General features: G+C 40.7%; 1 protein-coding gene and 1 long non-coding RNA gene across 7 annotated transcripts in view; one reads left to right on the top strand and one right to left on the bottom strand.

The window, feature by feature from the left end:
- The window catches only part of LOC129552653 (uncharacterized), a 37590-nt gene extending 34814 nt beyond the window's left edge, over window positions 1-2776 (bottom strand). Inside the window, exons 1-2 of the long non-coding RNA XR_008685279.2 lie at window positions 2652-2776; window positions 2146-2349 (exon numbers count right to left, since the gene is read on the bottom strand). This is a non-coding gene — a long non-coding RNA (uncharacterized LOC129552653). The remainder of the gene's footprint in view (window positions 1-2145; window positions 2350-2651) is intronic.
- Window positions 1-23497, top strand: part of MKLN1 (muskelin 1) — a 378299-nt gene that overhangs the window by 173216 nt on the left and 181586 nt on the right. Inside the window, exon 1 of one of the 6 annotated variants that reach the window (XM_055421277.2) lies at window positions 2730-2981. The exons of the other annotated variants lie outside the window; for them this stretch is intronic. Coding sequence (XP_055277252.1) covers window positions 2884-2981 — 98 coding nt within the window. The 5' untranslated portion in view covers window positions 2730-2883. Of the gene's footprint in view, window positions 1-2729; window positions 2982-23497 lie in introns of those variants that run through there. 6 annotated transcript variants of the gene reach the window in all.

Consider the following 23497-nt stretch of genomic DNA (forward strand, 5'->3'; position numbering starts at 1 on the left):
TTTCATCTTAACATTTATATGAATTTTGGGTTCAGAATCAATAACATCCCTATCTGTATTTCTGTTAACATATGAATGCTTTAAATTATTCTACCATTTGTAAAATCTGTGGTGCAGGAAAGCCACGCTATCCTGGATCTTTACATTCTCTGAGGCTATCATACCTCAGCGATACATTTTTGTAGTTTGAGAGTCCCTGGCATTCTTATTCCTTTGCAATCTAAGTACTCCTTTAGCACAATTCATTCATTTTTCAATAAATATTTATTGAACACCCACTATACACAAGACTAACAGGATTAAGGATACATCTATGAACAAAATATGCATGAATCCTACCTTCAAAGGAGGTATGGTTTAGGAGGAGAGAATGAGAAATAAAGAGGAAATCAAAATGTATTGTGATGTATGCTACAATAAGGAAGGAAGCTCAAGGTGACAAGGGAAATGTAAAAAAAAATGGCACCCAACCCCAAAACAGGTGATGACGACCGATTTTCCTGAATGAAATAATCTGGAAAACAAGCAGAAGTTAGCACGATGAAGAAAGGGGGGAGAATATTCCGGGCTTGGCTTAGGCTAAGCCCTAGAGACCAGAGATAGCACAGCATTATAGAAGACAGTTCAGTCAGTGTGTTAGTTTAGTGTGACTGGAGTGAGGAGTGCAAAGGAGACAGAAGAGAGGGAAGACCAGGCAGGTAAGCAAAGCGGATATGAAAGGCCTATGCTAAGGACTTTCAGCGTTATCCAAAGGGAATAGAAAGTCACTGAAGAGTCTTGAATTGACTTACATGTGTTTTTAAAAAAGATCACTCAGGGACCATACCTCTATGTCTGGAAAAGGACAAAGACTCAATTTACATTAGGGTAAGAGGTGTAATTAGCAAATTCTGAGTCCCAAACTAATTGAACTGAGTTAGTCTTAACCTTTTCCTCTTAAAAATATCTCCCCCTTCTCCCCCTGCCCAAATAACCACTAATCATCTTTGGAACTAACTTAACCTTCTCTGGCCTCTTCCACTGTCTCTGTAGTCCCAATTTCATTTCTGGGATTATAGCATTAAGTCAAGAACCAAATACGTTTCTAACATGCTGCAACACATGGAACACGTATGATATTTTAAAGGTTAACATACTGTTGCCTTTCTATTTGGCATTCTCCATCTGAGAGGCTAGTGGAGGCCACTACCAAGTTCTCCCCTGTGGAAGCTGGAAGTCAGGAAAGGATTTGAGGAAGTTTGGGCAGATTGGAAAAGGAAATGGCAACCCACTCAGGTACTTAATCACTTTGGGCACATTAAGGATTATAATGGGAAAAGAATACAATGAGAGTACTGAGGTGTTTCAACTTGGTCATTCACTAAAAAAAAACAACCACTTTGCTTGAGTTTTTCCATCAGTCAGGTCAGGTGGAGACTAAGATGCTGTGCAGCAGGAGTAGAACCTCTTAGACAAGGAGAGAAGAGTTCTTGGTATTGAAGTGGCTAAGACAAGGCATAGATATGCCCAACGCTATGGCTCAGACGGTAAAGCGTCTGCCTACAATGCGGGAGACCTGGGTTCGATCCCTGGGTCGGGAAGATCCCCTGGAGAAGGAAGTGGCAACCTACTCCAGTACTCTTGCCTGGAAAATCCCATGGACGGAGGAGCCTGGTAGGCTACAGCCCATAGGGTGGCAAAGGGTCGGACACGACTGAGAGACTTCACTAACCAACAGGTATTTGATGGGAACATGACCTAAAGCTGCTAGATATTTCAAGTCAAGTGTTCCTTTCTTCATAAGAAGCCGGTGTGATGCCCATGGGCTTGCCTGGTGGCTCACATGCTAAAGAATCTGCCCGGAATGTGGGAGACCTGGGTTTGATTCCAGGGTTGGGAAGATTCCCCTGGAGGGGGGGATGGCAACCCACCCCAGTACTCCTGCCTGGAGAATCCCATGGACAGAGGAGCCTGGCGGGCTACAGTCCATGGGGTCGTAAAGAGTCGGACACGACTGAGCGACTAAGCACATACACGATGACCATATGGAATTCCGAGCACATGAGCTGTTAGTCCCTCTGTGGTCATCTTCCTGAAACTGTCTCTTGCTCTTTCAGAATTTGGGGCCTAAATAAGTATCTGTCAGCTTAAAGTAGGCAGACTTACCAGCTGGAAGAATGACGACACCCAGCTTCCCGACTCCTTCAGGGTTTTTCTGGTCTCTGGGTGAATGTCATTACCCAGCAAAGGAATTGCGCAAGACGGGCCTGAGCGGGCTCCCAGCAGATGCTTACCACGAAGGGCCTCACACTCTGAAAATGAGCAGGGTGACAGGACACCCGAGACTTTCCTCTTCCTGTCTCCATGTGACTGTGTGGAACAGGCGACAAGGCATTTAAAACCAGGACAACTCCAGAAGGAAGGGCAGTTAGCTATGCCACTCGTTTCCTTCAATGCGTTTCCTTAAAGAATTTAGAAACTGCAGTGAGCCGTGGTTTCCAGTCTCACTGGCGGTCCCTTCTCCAAGTTCTTCTCATTTTCCCATCCTGGCCCATAACTACAATTTATTTCTTTTCACAATATTTTTGGCCTTTCCCTCACCTCAGCTTTCAAGAAAAGTCATTTAAGCCATTCCTTTACAAGCCCCACTGGAGAGCCCCTCAGGTGCTCACCCTCCAGTGCCAGTTTCCGCCAGTCAGTCACTCAGGAGGGTTCAGCGGCGGAGACCCCGCGGGAGTGAAGAGCCAACCCTCGCGCGTCTCACTGCTTCACGCAGCGCTCACGACGCGAGACCCGGAGAGCTGACCGCCCAGGCGGGCCGCGGCCCCTTTAAGTGCAGGCCACGCCCCTTCCCTCCTCTCGGCTAGGCGGGCTGTCGGTGGCGGCCGCTCCGGTGCTGACAAGATGGCGGCTGGCGGGGCTGTTGCTGCGGCGCCCGAGTGCCGGCTTCTGCCCTACGCGCTACACAAGTGGAGCTCCTTCTCGTCCACCTACCTTCCCGAGTAAGTGCCGAGTCCTGGGCTCGTGCTGTCCTACTGTTGGGCGTAAGCACGGCTCGGGCAGGGGCGCCGTGGAGGGCAGCCGCGCCGAGAGGCCCAGGCGGGGCCTGGTGAGGGGGACGCGCGGCCTCCGGAGTCTCAGTGCAGCCGCCGAGCGCCCTTGCCCGCCCCCGCCTCGGGGAGGGGTTAGGATTCGGAGAGCAAGGTCCGGGTGAAAGGGGCGAGGTGTGTGGCGGCGCCGGGGCGCGCAGGACAGCGGGGAGCCAGGGGATGCTGCGGCCGTGTTTGGGAGTTGAGAAGGGCTTGGGGGCGGGCAGCTCAGGGACGGGAGGCGGGAGTCGGCGCTCTCAGGGTCGGGACCGCGGACAAACCGGTGAAGATGTCTAAGGGCGTCCGAGGGCTCCGGAGACGGGGTGGGAAGGTTCAGTCGGTTGCTGCCGGGACGAAGTGTAAGGCTGAGAAGAGTGATTCTTCCTAGGGGAGGGGGACGGTGGTCGTTAAAAGCGATTAGCTCCAGAGGAGTGGTAAAAGTCACAGGCGGCCGAAAAGTTGTGAAGTCTTTGCAAGTGGGCATACGTTGTAGGATTTGCAGAGGGTACGTTTTCCGGCTGGTAGTTCTGAAAAAGAGAGTGGGCAGGAGAGACATCACAGAAGAGTTCCATTATATGATGGCTCAGAGCTTAGACTTATGTCAACACAGACCAATTTCCCAGCCCAGAAGCTCCATTACAGACGAAAAAGTCTGACTTCAATGAATCTGATTTCCAACACTCGCTCGGTCTGAATCCCCAACTTAGGTGTTAAAAAGAATTGCAGAAAAACCGTATGTTTTTCTATAGCAGATTGCTTCTGAAATGCTGACAGTACTTTGGTTCAGTATTTACTTAGCTTTAGCTCATCTTGGAGAGAAGGAGCAAACGGAACTCCAATTCTATCAACAATATATACTGATAGAGAAATGAGCTTAGTGAAGTTTTAAGATCTGTTGCAGACCCTGAAGAAAAGTGCTGGTTGTGCCCCTGGACCATCGTTTTACAAGTCCAGAAATGATTTTATGAGCAAAACAAGTTGCAAATCATATGTGTTTGTGTTACTAAACAAATAAAGTGACTAGATATGTGAAGCATAACTCAAAAGTTTGCCACCTATATTTCAAAAGTTGTTCACGCGTTCTCAAATGTGATTTCTCTAGTCAAATCAGTCAAAAATCTAAAAATGGATCTATAACTGCAAGAATCTAACTCTCTTGACAGCCAGCCCATTGTCCTGTTCTCCAGGTCAAGGGTTGGCAGTCAGGCCTTTAGTAGGATGTGGTTCAGTGAAGGATGCCAAGTGACCTGTGGCCTGATGTGGCCCGTGTGTCCTGTGGATGGCTGCTGTGTGACTGTGTCCCTGATAATGACATCCAGCTTTTAATGCGAGAGTGAACCAGGTAAACATTCCTGCCCTCAGCTGGAGTTGAAATGTGTCCCCCGGTACTTGACTTCTGATTTTTCAGGGCTTACCAAATTGTTGAGTCTGAAGGTAATTATCATTTTTCTGTACCCAAGTTAGGATCGCATAGAATTGGGAAATGGTTTGGCATTGTTTGATCTAACTCTGGGAACATTTTCCTGGTCTCAAGTTGGACTGCTTCTAGGATTTCACTCCTTAAATTTCTGTTCATGGGATGAGACTTGGGTATCATAAGTCTTATCTGAGTTAGGAATAAAAAGGGAAGCGTACGTTTCAAGCAGGCAGTGATTTAGTGGGATGGCAACTTTACTTTGACTTTGTCTCATTATCCTGGCCCCAGATTTGAAGTGGACAGCATTCTAAATTTGGAGTTAAGACAGCCGTTTGTAATAGGAGAAATCTATTGCAGTTTTCTCATATATTCGTAAACTAGTATTTAGTGCATATTTAACTTTCAAACAATTTCATTTATTGTGTTTTTAGTCTTTATGATAACTGTTGACTTATGCAGTATAGTTTTTATTTTAAAGCACTAAACTACTATGATAGGGGAGTAATCTGAACTTTTTCTTTGAAGGAGTTGAGTATTATGGATTTGGGGTTTGAGAGTTTCATGTCTGCTGGATTGGTGTATGCCATACCTGAACTTTTGTTGGCAAGTAAGGCTAAGTTGTAGCTCTGTATGCTAGGAACCTTAAGGAAGGGATTGACTTCACTTACTTTGGCCCTAAAGTCTTAACAGCAATTGCTGTACCTTTACTGGCAGTGACAGTCATGTTAAAGTCTAATTAAAGTAAAGCCTTTTGTTGAAATTGTCTGAAAAAAAGTGAAAATGTTCACTTAGTTCTGTCTGACTCTTTTTCAACCCCATGGACTATAGCCTGCTGGGCTCCTAGAATACTAGAGTTGATAGCCATTCCCTTCTGCAGGGGATCTTCCTGACCCAGGGTCCAACCCAGATGTGTTGCATCGCAAGTAAATTCTTTATCATCCGAGCCAACAGGGGATGATCCTCTGGAAAAGGGCATGGCTACCTCCTCTAGTATTCTTGCCAGGAGAATTCCATGGACAGAGGACCCTGGTGGACTACAGTCCATGGAGTTGCAAGGAGTCGGACATGATTGAGTGACTAGCAATGAAATTGTCTACAGAGTAGCAAATATTTATTGATTATAACTCACTGATCAAGGCATCTTGAGGGGGTAATAATAAAGCAGTAACAACAATGGGAAACATTTATAATGTGCCTTCCATTTGCTAGGCTATCTTATGAACAAATAAGTCTATTAACTCATTTCACTCTCACAACAGTTATGTGAGAAATCTTCATTTTCAGCGGAAGCAACAGACATGGAGACGTTAAAATTTGCCTCTGGTCAAGTTTTAACTCCTCTGCAGAATCAGGATTTGAACTCAGGCAGTCAGGCTTGGTCTTAACTTTGGAGCTGTTCTGCTTTTGCACAAAGGTGGAGAAGATTTGAAAGAGTTATTGTATTAAAGGCACTTACATTTTAGTTGTTCTGAAAGATATTGTGAAGTCATAAAAAAGAAAAGAAAAATTCAGATCTTAGATTTTTTTTCTAAAGACTTAAACTTTTTCTTTCAAAGGCAGTAAAGAACATTTTTCTTCTAACCCTTTTAGTTTTATTTGGACTTCAAAAATGTTAAACCAGATTGCATTATAGATAACACAATTTTATTTTGAAACTATAATGAAGTAGCCTTTGACTTTTCAGTGTGCTTAAAAAGTTTGCTTGTGTTTTACCTTTTTCTGAAGTTTACAACTACTCTGGGAATTAAGAGAAATGCATCTGTTTAAATGATGGTTAATTCTTAGATGCATGCTTATATGTAAAAATATTTTATAAACTCCTGATCTCTATACTCAGATGTGTATTGTTCATGCTAATAGTGATACTACAATTTATGGAGAACCTGCGGTGTGCAAGATGATTTTTGTATATAATTTTACCAATTCCTTAACTGCAAACCTGGTGGATAGGTATTTTATCTGTTTTGCATATGAGGAGACCAAGGTCCATACAGGTCAAGTAACTTGCCCAAGATCAGAGTTTTCAGGAGTCTTGGCAAGTTCTCAGATTTAAAACTGAGTACCTCCTAATGGTCAGGCACCGTGTTTAGGAGTTAGCATGTTTCCTTGGTTTCGTCTTCAGAAAAACTCTATGATAAATATTATCATTCTCTTTTATAGCTAGGGAAACTGGGGTTCAGAGAGGTAAGATAAATTGTTCACTTCTAAGAGTTGAAAGGGTAGGAGATAAGACTCTGATCTTGGACTTCCTGACTTCTGTTATCAAAGCTGCTTCAGTGTTTTACATGGCTGTAATATGTTCCTAATTGGGAATACAGATTTAAAAAGTGCTATAAGGTTAGAATGGAGAGCGAGAAAGATATTTAGATATACTGTATTATCTTGACATTTAAGTTTTAATGTATTAATATAAAAATTGGGAGGACCTTTGAAAGTATATGTACATGTTAAGTAATTTTATTGATATGGGATGATACTTCTCTTGTTTACATATAGTGAAAGACTTCATTAGTTTAGGTAGTAAAATTGGATACATTTTGAAATGTTAACCTTTTTTTGTCTATTAGTCTTTTGTATTAAAATCAAATATTATTTAAAACTGTATGTAGGATAAGAGATGAACCTATTTCAGGGTTTTCTGGGTGGCTCTGTGTTAAGGAATCAGACACAAGTTTGATTCCTGATCCAGGAAAATCCCCGTGCTGGGGAGCAACTAAGCCTGTGTGCCACAAGTATTGAGCCTGTGCTCTAGATCCTGGGAGCCACAACTGTCAAGCCCACCTGCTGCAACTGCTGAGCCCATGTGCCACAACTACTGAAGCCCGCACACGCTAGAGCCTGTGCTCCACAATGAGAGAAGCCACCGCAGTAAGAAGCCACACCTAGAGCATTGTCCCTGCTCACCTCAACTAGGGAAAAGCTCATGCAGCAACAAAGACTCAGCGCAGCCAAGAAAAGTAAATAAATTAAATTAATAAATAAAATGATAAAAAACACTGATTTGCATTTTAGAAGAGAGATGAACCTCTTTCAGCTATTTTAAAATTTTACATTTAAAAATGAATATGTTTTTCTAATTGCCAAAAAACACCCAACCTGAGTTATGGGAGGAATATTTGCAAAATAGACTCATAGAAACAAAATTTAATTATTCTCAATCCCGCCACCCAGAGATAGCTAATCACCCTGTGATATTCCAGATATTCCGTTATGTCTGTATCTATTTTCTAGTTTGATATTGTCCCTCTGTTGCTGTTCTGTATTCTTTATCCTTCTTAATATGTGATAAACATTTCCTCATGTTATTAGATATTCTTTATATTATCATTTGTTATGGATATATTATAATCCATATAATGATTTTATGTCATTTTATTTTATTGACCCCCTATTTTGGAATGTTTAGGCTCCCTGAGTTTGTTTTGTTTTTATTGTTCTTTGGCCATTAGGAGTAATAAGGTATTTTGCCTTATAGAAACAAATCTTGAATTCATTTATGAAGCGTTCTGAGATGTTGAATTGTTGGATTAAAGATATCATTTTTCTGCTCTTTGTGTAGGAAACTCTGTTTCTATGTACCCTGGCTTTACTTTGGTATTATCCTTAGTAATCTGGGGTTAAGAATGTGGTCTTGGTCAGATAGGTCCTTAGAGATGTCTAGAGAGTGGTTACATAGTTCAAAGGTGACATTGCTCCTTGTCATTTCTTTTTTCTTCTCTCTCATCTTCCTTTATTTTAGCTGTTAAATGGATTTTTAGTTTATTAATCATAAACATTTGAAAAATAGAACACATTTGTGAGATTTATTATTTGTTTGGAATATAGACAGTGATTACTGTGCATATAAATTTGAGAATTTGTTACACTCCTGCAAGCTTTTGAAATGCAGGAGTTGTGGATCCCTAGTTTGGAGTTATTTGGAGTCCCCTGGAGACTGGGGACTGTCATGCTCTGTCTTTCCTACCCTTTTTTCCCTTTCCCTAAACTAAAATTAGTACTGGCCTGACTTGGGAACCTTACTATTCAGTGATTGTTCTAAGACTGATATTTTCAGTCTGGTGATCTTAGAACTTTAGGAAAGTAAAGATACCAAGATATAGGAAAAGTTTGAGATGCATCATAAACTGGAGATTGAATCTGTGGAGCTGATTCCTAGGATTGGATCTTTGTGATTTTTATTAAGATGTTCTCTGAGCATCGTCAGTTTCCTTCTTTGTAGCAATACTTTTTATCTTGATCAAATACTCCGAGGTTTAGTATTTTGTTTACTTTTTCTTTCTTTTTTTTGGCAGATAGGCAAATAGCTTTGTTATTTGCATTAACTTTTTTTTTTAAGGCTGATCCTGGGATGTTCTACATGTTGATAAGATACATTTCAGCTGTTGCTGGTGATCTGACTTTGCTGTATTTCAGTTATTCAGAACTCATCTTTGGAATTATGAGAGATTTTCCAATAGATTAAAACAAATAATTTTATTTATTTATTTTTGGCTGCGCTGGGTTTTTGTTGCAGTTTGGGCTTTGCTCTGGTTGCGCAGGTGGGAGCTGCTCTCTGGTCGTGGTGCACAGGCTTCTCACTCTGGTGCTTCTCTTCTTGTGGAGCGCCAGCTGCAGGGCAAGCAGGCGTCAGGAGTTGTGGCTCCTGCGCTCTGCAGCACGGGCTCAGTGGTTGTGGCACATGGGCTTAGCTCCTCCATGGCGTGTGGGACCTTCCCGGACCAGGGATTGAATCCATGGCCCCTGCATTGGCAGGCGGATTCTTTACCACTGAGACACCAGAGACTTCCCTCCAACAGATTTTAATTTTAGAAATGTAGCTATTAGCACCTAAGAGGAGAAGGCAATGGCAACCCACTCCAGTACTCTTGCCTGGAAAATCCCATGGACGGAGGAGCCTGGTAGGCTGCAGTCCGTGGCTTCACGAAGAGTCAGACATGACTGAGCAACTTCACTTTCCCTTTTCACTTTCATGCACTGGAGAAGGAAATGGCGACCCACTCCAGTGTTCTTGCCTGGAGAATCCCAGGGACGGGGGAGACTGGTGGGCTGCCATCTATGGGGTCACACAGAATCGGACACAACTGAAGCGACTTAGCGGCAGCAGCAGCACCTAAGAATGGTTTTGTTTGTATGTATTCTGTTTGGGGTTTCTGATACCTCTTGAATTTATAGTATGACTCCCATTAGTTCAGAAAAAAATTTCCAAATTAATCTTTTCAAATATTCTTTCTACCCCCTTTTTTTCCTTCTTCCTTCTCTGACTTTGGTTAAATCCATACTGTACCTTTTGTCTTGTCCCATATATCCTTTATGCTCTTTTCTGTTTTTTTAATCTTTTTTTTTCCTTTTCCTTGTTTCTCATTCTGCATAGGCTTTACTTACCTGTGTTCCAGTTCACTTGTCCTCTATTCTGGCATGTCTTGTCAGCTTTTGATCCCATTTATTTTATTCTTGATTTCAGCTATTGTTTTTAAGTGCTAGACTTTTCATTTGATTTTCCCTCTTTTAAAAAATATATTCTAATTCTCTGGTGAAAATCTCCATATTGTGGTCTGTTTTCTTGACATCAGCCAAATTGCTTAAGAGTCTGTCTGGAAACTCCACTGTCTGGATCACTGTTAGGTCTCTTTCTATTTTCTTTTTTTCACACATTTTTATCTTGGTGGTTGTTATTATTATTACCATTATTTTGGGGAGTAACTTTTGATTGAATACCAGACATTATATTTAGAATTTTAGATACAATTAGAAATTATAGTTAGTTGCCTATACTGTTCTAGCATTTCTCTAGAGAGGGTTCACTCATCTTCTGGCAGGCAGATAAAATAGAGGCAGATCACCTCAACAGTTTGGAATTGAGCTGACTTGAGACTTGGTTCAGATTTTGTAAACATCTAGCTTGTACAACTTTGGTAGCCCTCCAGGGAACAGCTGAGAGACTGGGAGTTTCTCGGGCTTCTTCTGCTTTTGCCTTCCCAACAGCATGAGACTCCTAAAAGTAGGAGCTCCTTGCTTTCAGTTGTTTTCTGCTGGCTTTTTAGCTTCTTGCTTTTTTTGTTTTAGGAATCAACAAATGCTTTAAGAGGAAAATCGGTACACATTGTCAGGTTTCTATCCCTTAAGTCTGGTACGTTACCAGTTACCAAGTTTTGTCCCCTAACCTCCTTGAAAATGCCAAAACCTCTGCTGACTTTTCTGCCCCTTAGTAGCTGTCCTTTCTTGGCTTCTCAGCTCCTTATCTTTAAAAAACTTTTTTAAATTTATTGTTTATTTGGCTGCACTGTGTCTTAGTTGTGGCACATGGAATTTTTAGTTGTGGCCTGTGCGATCTCGTTCCTTGACCAGGGATTGAACTCAGGTCCCCTGCATTCGGAGCATGGAGTCTTAGCCACTGAACCACCCAGGAAGTCCCTCAGTCCCTGTTCTGTGCCATTAAAGAAATAGCTGGACTGTCCTGAGAGGGAAAGCTGCACAGAATCTGGGGCTCCTTTTAACAAGTTATTTGTTATTTCAAATCCTAACTACCTCAGAAAGTCTCTGATACCTTAAGAACTTTGTTTCTGTTTTATACAGCTTTTCTGGTTATAAAAGGTAACGTTGGTCTGCTGTGGGCTATTCTGTCATAACCAAAAGCAGAAATCTTTTTGTGTTTGGTTTTTATGGAATAGATTTACATTTTGTAGGCTTCTGAATTCGTCATGGTTATGTTAATATACTATCCTAACACTTGGGCCCAATGTTTTCCATCATTTTGCCTTTAGATTCTGTAACTGCTTATTCCTGATATCTGGTGGGAAAATTTAGGGACTATAAATAACGTTATTTGCTAGCAGCTGTTTTAAATACTTACTGACTCTTTTGAGACTTGTTTCTGAGGTCCAAAAATTGAGTTTAATCTTTGTCGTCGTTGTTGTTCAGTAGCTAAGTTGTGTCCGACTCATTGCGACCCCATGGACTACAGCACACTTTCTCCCAGAGTTTGCTTAGACTGATGTCCACTGAGTTGGTGATGCCATCCAACCATCTCATCCTCTGCCACACTCTTCTCCTCCCACCTTCCGTCTTTGCCAGCATCAGGGACTTTGCCAGTGAGTCGGCACTTTGCTGATATCAGGTGGCCAGAGCTTCAGCTTCAGCCTCAGTCCTTCCAATGAAGAAAATTCAGGGTTGGTTTCCTTTAGGACTGACTGGTTTGTCTCCTTGCTGTCCAAGGGACTCTCAAGAGTCTTCAGCACCACGATTTGAAAGCATCAATTATTTGGTGCTCAGTCTTCTTTATGGTCCAACTCTCACATCCATACATGACTACTGTAAAAACCATAGCTTTGACTGTGGATCTTTGTTGACAAAGTAATGTCTCTGCTTTTTAATATGCTGTCTAATAGCTTTTCTTCCAAGGAGGAAGCATCTTTTAATTTCATGGCTGCAATCAGCATCTGCAGTGATTTTGGAGCCCAAGAAAATAAAATCTGTCACTGCTTCCACTTTTTCCCCTTCTATTTGTCATAATATCATGGGACTGGATGATGTGATCTTCCTTTTTTGAATGTTGAGTTTTAATCCAACCGTTTCACTCTACTCTTTCACCCTCATCAAGAGGTTCTTTACTTCCTCTTAACTGTCTGCCATCAGGATAGTATCATCTGCATATCTGAGGTTATTGATATTTCTTCTGGCAGTCTTGATTCCAGCTTATGATGCATCCAGCCTGGCATTTCACATGATGTACTCTGAATGTAAGCAGAGTGACAATATACAGTCTTGATTGCAGCTTATGATTCATCCAGCCTGGCATTTCATATGATGTACTCTGCATATAAGCAGGGTGACAATATACAGCCTTGACATACTCCTTTCCCAATCTGAAACCAGTCCATTGTTCCATGTCCAGTTCTAACTGTTGCTTCTTGACCTGCATACAGGTTTTTCAGGAGACAAGTAAGGTGGTCTGGTACTCCCATCTCTTTAAGAATTTTCCACAGTTTGTTGTGATCCACACAATCAAAGATTTTAACATAGCCAGTGAAGCAGAAGTAGATGTTTTTCTAGAATTACTTAGCTCCCTCCATGATCCAGCCAATGTTGACAACTTGATCTCTGGTTCCTCTGCCTTTCCTGAATCCAACTTGTACATCTGGAGTTCTCAGTTTAGGTATTGTTGAAGCCTAGCTTGAAGGGTTTTAACCTTGCTAGCATGTGAGATGAATGCAGCTGTATGGTAGTTTGAACATTCTATGGCATTGCCTTTCTTTGGGATTGGAATGAAAACTGACCTTTTCCAGTCCCGTGGCCCCTACTGACTTTTCGAAATTTGCTGATGTATTGAATGCAGCACTTTAACAGCATCATCTTTTAGGATTTGAAATAGCCCAGCTGGAATTCCATCACCTCCACTAGTTTTTTCATAGTTATGTCTCCTAAGACCCACTTGACTTCACACTCCTGGATGTCTGGCTCTAGATGAGTGACCACAGCATTGTGGTTATCTGGTTCATGAAGACCTTTTTTTGTATAGTTCTGTGTATTCTTGCCACCTCTTCTTAATCTCTTCTGCTTCTGTTAGGTCCATACCATTTCTGTCCTTTATATTGCCCATCTTTGCGTGAAGTGTAACCTTGGTATCTAATTTCCTGAAGAGATCTCTAGTCTTTCTCATTCTATTGTTTTCCTCTATTTCTTTGCATTGTTCACTTAAGGAGGCTGTTTTATCTCTTCTTGCTGTTCTCTGAAACTCTGCATTCAGTTAGGTATATCTTTCTTTCTCTCCTTTGCCTTTTGCTACTCTTCTTTTTTCAGTTACTTGTAAGGCCGCCTCAGACAACCATTTTACCTTCTTATATTTCTTTTTTGGGGGGGATTTTGGGGGGTTTTGGTCACCACCTCCTATACAGTGTTATGAACCTCTGTTCATAGATTTTCAGGCACTCTACCAGCTCCAATCCCACGAATCTATTCGTCACTTCCACTGTGTAATCATAAGGGATTTGAGTTAGGTCATACCCAAATGGTCTTTCTTCAATGTAAGCCTGAATTTTGCAATAATGAGCATGATCTGAGCCACCGTCAGCTCCAGGTCTTGTCTTCTCTGAATGTATAAAGCTTTTCTGTCTTCGGTTGTGAAGAATATGATCAGCGATTTTGGTATTGACCATCGGTGATGTCCATGTGTAGAGTCGTCTCTTGTGTTGTTGGAAGAGGATGCTTGTTATAACCTTGTGTTCTCTTGGCAAAACTCTGATAGCCTTTGCCTTGCTTCATAGTCGATCCGTTCCATTCCATCGCTCAGTCGTGTCCGACTCTTTGCGACCCCATGGACTGTAGCCTACCAGGCTTCTCCGTCCATGGGATTCTCCAGGCAAGAATACTGGAGTGGGTTACCGTTTCCTTCTCCAGGGGATCTTCCCGACCCAGGGATCGAACCCAGGTCTCCCGCATTGAAGGCAGACGCTTTAACCTCTGAGCCACCAGATAGTTATAGTTATTTTCCCTTCCTGAAATGTGATTTTTGTATTTATCTCTTTTTTTTTTTAATAGAACTTTCATGGGAATATTTATGTGAAGGCATTGTTTAAAAGAAAGATCTTGGGTCCAAAGTAAATTTTTTGAGCTGTAAATATTGTTAGTATTTAATACTTTAAAAATATCCTTACACTTCTTCAAGGTGACTGGTATTTATTATAGTTACCACCTCAGTGGTGAAGAATCCACCTGCCAGGCACCCAAAGCCAGTGCTCTGTGACTACCTGGAGGGGTAGGGTGGTGAGGGAGATGGGAGGGGGATTCAGGATGGAAGGGACATGTGTATACCTGTGGCTGATTCATATTGATGTATGGCAAAAACCATGACAATATTGTAATTATCTATCAATAAAAGTAAATAAATAATCAAAATAAAAAGAACTCACCTGCCAATGCAGGAGACACAGGTTCCATCTCTGGGTCAGGAAGATCCCCTGGAGAAGGAAATGGCAACCCATTTCAGTATTCTTGCCTGGGAAATCCCCATGAACTGAGAAGCCTGGTCCATGGGGTGGCAAAAGAGTTGGACTCAACTGAGCCACTAAGCAACAACAGTAGCAACAGTGTATTTGTTGTTAAGGCATATTGTTTTGGATAAATAGAAACGTTAAATTATTTTAAGCATCCTTGAATATGTCTCCTTTCCCCTTCCTTTCATTGTCCCCTTTCTTCCCTTTTGATTTAAGTAGTGTGATCAAAAGAGTCCCAAAACCTAACTCATTTATTATTCAGCTATCAGCTGGAATGTCACTCTCATAGCAATATATAACTGATCCCACCCCACCAACGAACTCTGCACCCTTTTCTGCCCCTGTAGTTAAATGCATTCTTACAGATATAGACCCTTCTCATATATCACTTCATACAATTTATAATTATGGATTTATTTGTACAATTATTTGATTTATAGCTATCCCCAAGTTAGACCACGAGCTCCATAAGGACTATGAAATTTCGCCCCCCGCCATCATTGTAGTCCAGCATGAGTGAGTGAGTGAAAGTCATTCAGTCGTGTCCGACTCTTTGCGACCCCATTGTCTATACAGTCCATGGAATTCTCCAGGCCAGAATACTGAAGTGGGTAGCCTTTCCCTTCTCCAGGGGATCTTCCCAAGCCAAGGATCGAACCCAGGTCTCCCACACTGCAGGCGGCTTCTTTACCAGCTGAGCCAGTAGTCTAGCATGCTGCTGCTGCTAAATCACTTCAGTTGTGTCTGACTCTCTGCGACCCCATAGATGGCAGCCGACCAGGCTCTGCCGTCCCTGGGATTCTCCAGGCAAGAACACTAGAGTGGGTTGCCATTTCCTTCTCCAATGTGTGAAAGTGAAGTCGCTCAGTTGTGTCCGACGCTTAGCGACCCCATGGACTGCAGCCCACCAGGCTCCTCTGTCTATGCGATTTTCTAGGGAAGAGTACTGGAGTGGCTTGCCATTGCCTTCTCCGGTAGTCCAGCATCAGTTCAGTTCAGTCGCTCAGTCATGTCCGACTCTCCGCGACCCCATGAACCACAGCACGCCAGGCCTCCCTGTCCATCACCAACTCCCGGAGTTCACTCAAACTCATGTCCACAGAGTCGGTGATGCCATCCAGCCATCTCATTCTTGGTCATCCCCTTCTCCTCCCGCCCCCAACCTTTCCCAGCATCAGAGTCTTTTCCAGTGAGTCAACTCGTCACATGAGGTGGCCAAAGTATTGCAGTTTCAGCTTTAGCATCAGTCCTTCCAATGAACACCCAGGATTGATCTCCTTTAGAATGGACTGGTTGGATCTCCTTGCAGTCCAAGGGACTCTCAAGAGTCTTCTCCAACACCACAGTTCAAAAGCATCAATTCTTCAGCATAGTACTTATTAAATGCGTGGATGAGTTAATTAACTAAACACCTTGACTGCTTTTCTTCTTTTAATAGAGTTTTATTCTGGGGCTACATGGAGTCATATACTGGCTATGTTGAAAATATTAAATAATTAGTTTTAATGATAAGCTTTAAATCTGTGCTATAAATTTTCATGGTTTTCATAATTTTCAGTGATTTCAGAGAATGTTTTAAGTGAAATTGATTATCTTGGGCCGGGGATGTTGCATTTTGAAGGACTTGGAAAAGAAAGATTCTTATCTATCTTGATATTTTAAGGATTTTTTATTGTTAAGGTTATTTAAAATTCTTTTAGGCAGTTTTTCCAATGAGACTTTGAGAACTTTAAAGCATAGTTTATTACAGAACCTGATTTGGCTAATAGCTTTTAATAGTTTTAGAATATATTATTTTAGGATAAGGATCATTTCCTCCAATTCCTTGAATATAAGTATTCAAAATGAAATATAAAAAGTAATATAAAAAGTTAGTTGACTTAACAGTGTTTTGGGATTGATAATTTGCATCCCATGTGTTCAACTACTTAAAAAGTACAATTCAGTGGCTTTTAGTATGTTCAGAGATATGTATAACATCACTGCAGTCAACTTTAGAACATTTTCATAATCTCAAAAAGAAAACTGTACCCTTTGTTATGATCTGCTTACTTTATTATCCCTGCTGCTGCTAAATCGCTTCAGTCGTGTCCAACTCTGTGTGACCCCATGGACGGCAGCCCACCAGGATCCCCCGTCCCTGGGATTCTCCAGGCAAGAACACTATTATCCCAAAGCAACCACTAATTTGCTTTCTTTATAGATGTGCCTGTCTCTGTAGATTGTGGGCATTTTATATAAAGTTATATACTGTGTATTCTTTGTAATTGGCTTCTTTCACTTAGGGTATTGTTTTCAAGGTTCATTAATGTTGTAGCATGTAGGATGTATCAGTACTAGATTCTTTTTATGACAGGTAATATTCTATTGTATGGATATACTGCATTTTTATCCATTCATTAGTAGATGGACATTTAGGTTGTATTCATTGTTTTGGCTTTTATGAATAATGATGCTGTAAAAATTTGTCTGCAAGTGTTTTGTGTGGTTTTATGTTTTTCTTTGGGTAAATGCCTATGAGTAGAATTTCTTAGTCATATGGTAATTCTGTGTTTAACTATTTAAGGAACTGCCAGGCTATTGTTGGTTGATTTTTTGTTGTTATTGAAATTGTGTCAGACTGGACTGATTAGTGCATATGACTTGAAGCCCTGTAAGGAGAATGACCATCTGGAATTAGATAGCAAATAGCTTGACTTCAAGTCTGTTAATCTAAGAACTTTCTGTCACAGTTGATCTAGTCCTTTATCTTCTTTCATTTTTGTTCAGAATGCATGTGTGTGGATTGGCTCCATGTCTTCATCTTTTAAGTTACCTGTCAGTGTATGTTCTTCCTTGGAGACATAACATATATTCACACATACTTTGGTAAGTTGTTCATGGTGTGAATGTTAGTTGAAAATCAGTATTTTTTCCCCTAAAATTTATATAGTTTGTTAACGTATAAATTACTGAATGGGAGATATTTATGAAACTTTTAAATGAATTCTTAAACAAACTGAGGCATAGATATGATGTCAAGTTTGACAGAATAATTTCTTTTAAAATTTCAGGTGATTGTAAAATTTACCTATCAAAGTCTAAAAGTTTAAGTCTTTGACATCTATCACCATCTCCATTTTCTCCAACCTCCAATGCTACTTTGGGTGACAGGTTAAAGAGGACTTTATGTTTTTTTATTGTTATATGTGATATTTGAATCACAGTTATGGCTTTTCACGTTTTTGGCTGTCTGTGCTGTAAACAAATTATTCAGTTCAGTTCAGTCGCTCAGTCGTGTCTGACTCTTTGTGACTGCAGCACGCCAGGCTTCCCTGTCTTATCACCAACTCCTGGAGTTTACTCAGACTCCTGTCCATTGAGTCGGTGATGCCATCCAACCATCTCATCCTCTGTCGTCCCCTTCTCCTCCTGCCTTCAATCTTTCTCAGCATCAGGGTCTTTTCAAATGAGTCAGTACTTCACATCAGGTGGCCAAAGTATTGGAGTTTCAGCTTCAGCATCAGTCCTTCCAGTGAATATTATTGGAATAGACAAATTATTCCGTTCCATTCGGTTGCTCAGTCGTGTCCGACTCTTTGCGACCCCGTGGACTGTAGCCTACCAGGCTTCTCCGTCCATGGGATTCTCCAGGCAAGAACACTAGAGTGGGTTACCGTTTCCTTCTCCAGGGGATCTTCCCGACCCAGGGATCGAACCCGGGTCTCCCGCATTGGAGGCAGACGCTTTAACCTCTGAGCCACCAGGGAGCTTCTAACTCCTGAGTAACAACTAGGCCTCTTTGAAGTTATGAGAGAGTATTTATATATTATTTAATTTAATATTATTTATTTCTGGTGATGAATTATATATACATTTAATAGTGCAGTAGAAGGTAGCAAAAAAGTTCATCTGAATTCAGATGAATGACAAAAGCAGTAAATGTTACAGAAATGAGATTCAGAGGATGAAGCATCTATTGTTTACTTGGGCTTGAGGGGAGACTTCCTGAAAGAGGTAAATGAGCTGTGACTTCCTTTGTGTACAGATACAATTTTTTTAACCATGCTTTAAATTCTTTAATGCAGGATTTATATTTACCCTTGTGTGTATTTAGCAATTGCTCTTTGGGAAATTAGGTTAACATTTGGAACTTGTGGAGTTAGTGTAGCATATTAGAGCCAGAAAGATGTTTGGAGGTAGACTTAGCCCAGACAGTGTGCAGGGCACTTAATACAGGCTGGGTCATTGGTCAGGTACTTCTTCCATATATTACATACAGGACTGGTGTCCTTGCCCACATTTCCCTCCAGATTCACCATTTTAAAATGTGTTAAGTCAATCTTTTGTTTTTTTTCAGGTTTGTTTCATATATCAGTTACAAAAGATACTGTATACTGAAGGAAGCTTTTCTGATAGTATTCCAAAGTCACTGGCTTATATTCCCTACCAGATAGCTAACATTTATCCTGTCCATTATTTTTCAGTGAACTCCTGTGTTTGTTTATACTTCCTTTATGATTTTGCATATTGAAAGACATAAGCATTCACTTATCACATATGCATTTAAGAAGCTTTGCTCTCTCTATGCAGAAATTTAGGTATAATGAAAACAAAACTCTGAATTGTATTTAATTCTGTTGGGGGAGTGTGTAATTTCCTGGGTTCTGTCTCATCACAACAAAAATTGGAAGCGACGGACCAACATTACAGCCCTTGGACTGGCCAGCGTTACAGCTCTCGGATGGCCCAGTGTTACAACTCCATGTTAAAGCTCAGTTTTATTTGAAAAATAAAGGAAACTACATCCTCTAGGCATGAGGGCATGATGACCCAAAAGACGAGAAGAGAGAGAGCCCCCCGGCCTTTTGGCTCCTCTTTTTATATGTTCTTTTCTCCCCCTGGGCCTGCCCTGTGTAAATTGGGCTAGCCAGGAGTGCTGTTTGTTCTACCTGAGGTCCTCACTCTGGTCCTCGGACCTTCCTTTGTTCTGTTTTCTCGGGCTTTTCCCTTCCTTGTCTTTTAGCCACCGCCATTTTGGACTCCCTTTCTCCTATTCTAACTACCTAACAATTCTTTCAAGGAAACTTTGTAAGATATTTTGAATTTTTTATAGTATTTTAAACTGCTTTTTCGTGGCATTTGGGGCAGTGATTATATTTATCTAAAATATAATGTATGGATTGCAAATTAATCCTCTAGCAAATGTCTAATATTATTGATAGAGGTACATTGTCCTGAGATTTACTAGATTTAAGAGAATAATTTTTTTGAAATTATGATGGACTGGCTGCCATTAAAAAGTAACTTTTAGAATATTTTTTAATGATATAGAGAAAATCTTTCAGATATAATGGCATATAAAAAACAGATTTAAAAAAGCCTTTTCAAATGGTTTCCTCCAATTTAAACATACACACATATTTGTATTCTTAGTCATATAGAAAAGTCTGCAAACAAATGAACTGAAGTCTTAACAGTGATTATCTTGGGATGTAGTAATTGTATTGATTTTTATTTTTTAATGTCTGTTCTTTGGACATTGCCCAGAGTTTTAAATTTTATTTAAATAAATAATACATTAAAAAAAAAAAAGTAGAGGTTGTGTGGGACTGTATCGCATCTCCTGCATTGGTGGGTGGATTCTTTATTATTAGCACCACCTGGGAAGCCCATTTTCTTGTTGGTGAGTTTGCATTTTATTTTTTTGAAAATGTGGCATCATCAAATAATTTAGGTAGAAAAGTGATGGGACTAAAGTCAGTGGTTTAAAATTTAAAAATTTAAACACCTGATTAACAACAAGATTCTACTGTATAGCACAGGGAACTATATTTAATATCCTGTGAAAATGATAATGGAAAAGAATATGAAAAGAAATACATGTATAACTGAGTCACTATGCTGTACAGCAGAAATTAAACACATCATTGTAAATCAACTATATTTCAGTAAAACAAAAAAAAAATTTTTAAAGCACTCTTAAAAGCCAGTAATTTTCATTGATTTTGAGTAACTGATTTTGAGTAGCAGTCTTCAGATTGGGGCATGCTTATTCCTGGGAGTACATGTAGACTTTCCAGGCGGGTACGTTGGCAAAAATAGTTTGAAGGATTCAGTTTCCTGAGTTTTATTATTATTGTCTGTTCTCTCTTAAAAATTGACAAGCCTGAGAACCTGCCTTTGGTTTTAGGCCCTTGTTACTAAAAACTGTGGCCCACTTACCAGCTGCATTGCCTTTACTAGGTGCTTGTTAGAAACGCAGAATCTCAGACCCACCCCAGACCTACTGAGTCATAATCTGCATTTTTAACAAGAACCCCAGGTGATTTGCCTGCACTTTGAAGACTTCTAGCTATCCCATATCCCATTTCTCAATTGCAAAAGAGGCATACTTCTCATCTATTCCTTAGAATGTAAGAATCTTCAGAGTGCCAAACAAAGGACTGTTGTAAAAGTTAGTATTGAAGTTGAGAAGGTGAATGACAAAAAAAAAGTCTAGTTGTAAAATAGGTGGCTCTCAATTCTTTCTTTTTAAGCAAAGTAAAAGGAAGACCTCAATTAACCTGTTTGTTGGTAGATCATAAACAGTAATTTTTAATGATAGCTCATCATGTGATTTTTGACATATAATTCTGAAGGTAGTCAAAAAAATTAACAGTACTAGCAGAAATTCCTTCTGTTGACATGTATTTGTGTAAGTGAAATTTTCAGTGCATACATCTACAAAATAGACTTGATGCTGAACTTCACTTTATTCTGATAGTGATACTCACCTGTATGTACATGAATTAATTGTAAAAAAAAAAAGGAAAAATACTGCTCTATTATCTTTGAAAATCACTTTTAATACCAATTTACCCCACATTTAATCTTGTCTGTCAATGTGTATATTATATTTATATTATTTGGTGCATACTGTATTTATAATAGTGTCCAGAAGAAATTTTAAAAATTTGACGAAAGCTAAAAATGTTTAATTTATACTCTTCTTTTCCCCCAGAGAAGTCATAGGGAGTGAATATAAACAACCCTGCAGTACAGTAGAATATTATAATACATTAGTTAAAATTCTGTAGGAAAAGCTTAAAGAAAAGCATGAATAACATAAATTTTTGACCATTCAATTCAGTTTCTCAGTCGTGTCGACTCTTTGCGACCCTGTGAACCGCATTGGAGGGACTGATGCTAAAGCTGAAGCTGCAATACTTTGGCCACCTCATGCGACAAGTTGACTCACTGGAAAAGACTCTGATGCTGGGAAAGGTTGGGGGCGGGAGGAGAAGGGGACGACGGAGAATGAGATGGCTGGATGGCATCACCGACTCGATGGACGAGAGTTTGAGTGTACTCTGGGAGTTGGTGATGGACAGGGAGGCCTGGCGTGTTGTGATTCATGGGGTCGCGGAGAGTCGGATACGACTGAGCGACTGAACTGACTGACTGACTGACTGAACCGCAGCATGCCAGGCCTCCCTGTCCATCAGCAACTCCTGGAGTCCACCTAAACCCATGTCCATTGAGTCAGTAGTGCCATCCAACCATCTCATCCTGTTATCCCCTTCACCTCCTGACCTGAATCTTTCCCAGCATCAGAGTATTTTCAAATGAGTCAGCTCTTCACATCAGGTGGCCAAAGTATTGGAGTTTCAGCTTCAACGTCAGTCCTTCCAATGAACACCCAAGGACTGATCTCCTTTATGATGAACTGGTTGGATCTCCTTGCAGTCCAAGGGACTCTCAAGAGTCTTCTGCAACACCACAGTTCAAAAGCATCAATTCTTCGGCACTCAGCTTTCTTTATAGTCCAACTCTCACATCCATACACGACCACTGGAAAAACTATAGCCTTGACTAGACGGACCTTTGTTGGCAAAGTGATGTCTCTGCTTTGCTGTCTAGGTTGGTCATAACTTTTCTTCCAAGGAGTAAGCGTCTTTTAATTTCATCGCTGCAGTCAGCAACTGCAGTGATTTTGGAGCCCAAAAAAATAAAGTCAGCTACTGTTTCCACATCTATTTGCCATGAAGTAATGGGACCAGGTGCCATGATCTTAGTTTTCTGAATGTTGAGCTTTAAGCCAACTTTTTCTCTCTCTTCCACTTTCATCAAGAGGCTTTTGAGTTCCTCTTCACTTTCTGCCATAAGGGTGGTGTCATTTGCGTATCTGAGGTTATTGATATTTCTCCCGGCAATCTAGATTCCAGCTTGTGCTTCCTCCAGCCCAGCATTTCTCATGATGTACTCTGCATATAAGTTAAATAAGCAGGATGACAATATACAGCCTTGATGAACTCCTTTTCCTGTTTGGAACCAGTCTGTTGTTCCATGTTCAGTTCTGACTGTTGCTTCCTGACCTGCATACAGGTTTCTCAAGAGTCAGGTCAGGTGGTCTGGTATTCCCATCTCTTTCAGAATTTTCCACAGTTTATTGAGATTCACACAGTCAAAGGCTTTGACGTAGTCAGTAAAGCAGAAATAAATGATATTTTTATACTATTGATACTTTTGAAAGAGCAAACATAACTTTATTTAAAATGACAATATTTAGAGTACAATGGAAAGTACAACTTTTACAGTTATAAGCTGTGAAAAAATTTTGCTTGCCAATTTAAAAATGGTAAGGATATGCATAGATTTTCAAAATTATTTTAGGGAATATTTGAGCCAAAAAACTCCAGTACCATTAACTGACAGTAAGATCCTGATCTTGTTTGCACAGTCAGATTACTTCAGTTTTCCACAGTTTATTGTGATCCACACAGTCAAAGGCTTTGGCATAGTCAGTAAAACAGAAATAGATGTTTTTCTGGAACTCTCTTGCTTTTTCAGTGACCAGCGGATGTTGACAATTTGATCTCTGGAAGTCAAGAAACACCTGGAGTAACAGGCAAATTTGGCCTTGGAGTATAGAATGAAGCAGGGCAAAGGCTATTAGAGTTTTGCCAAGAGAACACACTGGTCACAGCAAACACCCTCTTCCAACAGCACAAGAGAAGACTCTACACATGGACATCACCAGATGGTCAACACCGAAATCAGAT

This window comes from Moschus berezovskii, chromosome 3 (assembly GCF_049115385.1).
Source record: "Moschus berezovskii isolate FMDL1 chromosome 3, NW_MosBer_1.0, whole genome shotgun sequence".
Lineage (NCBI taxonomy): Eukaryota > Metazoa > Chordata > Mammalia > Artiodactyla > Moschidae > Moschus > Moschus berezovskii.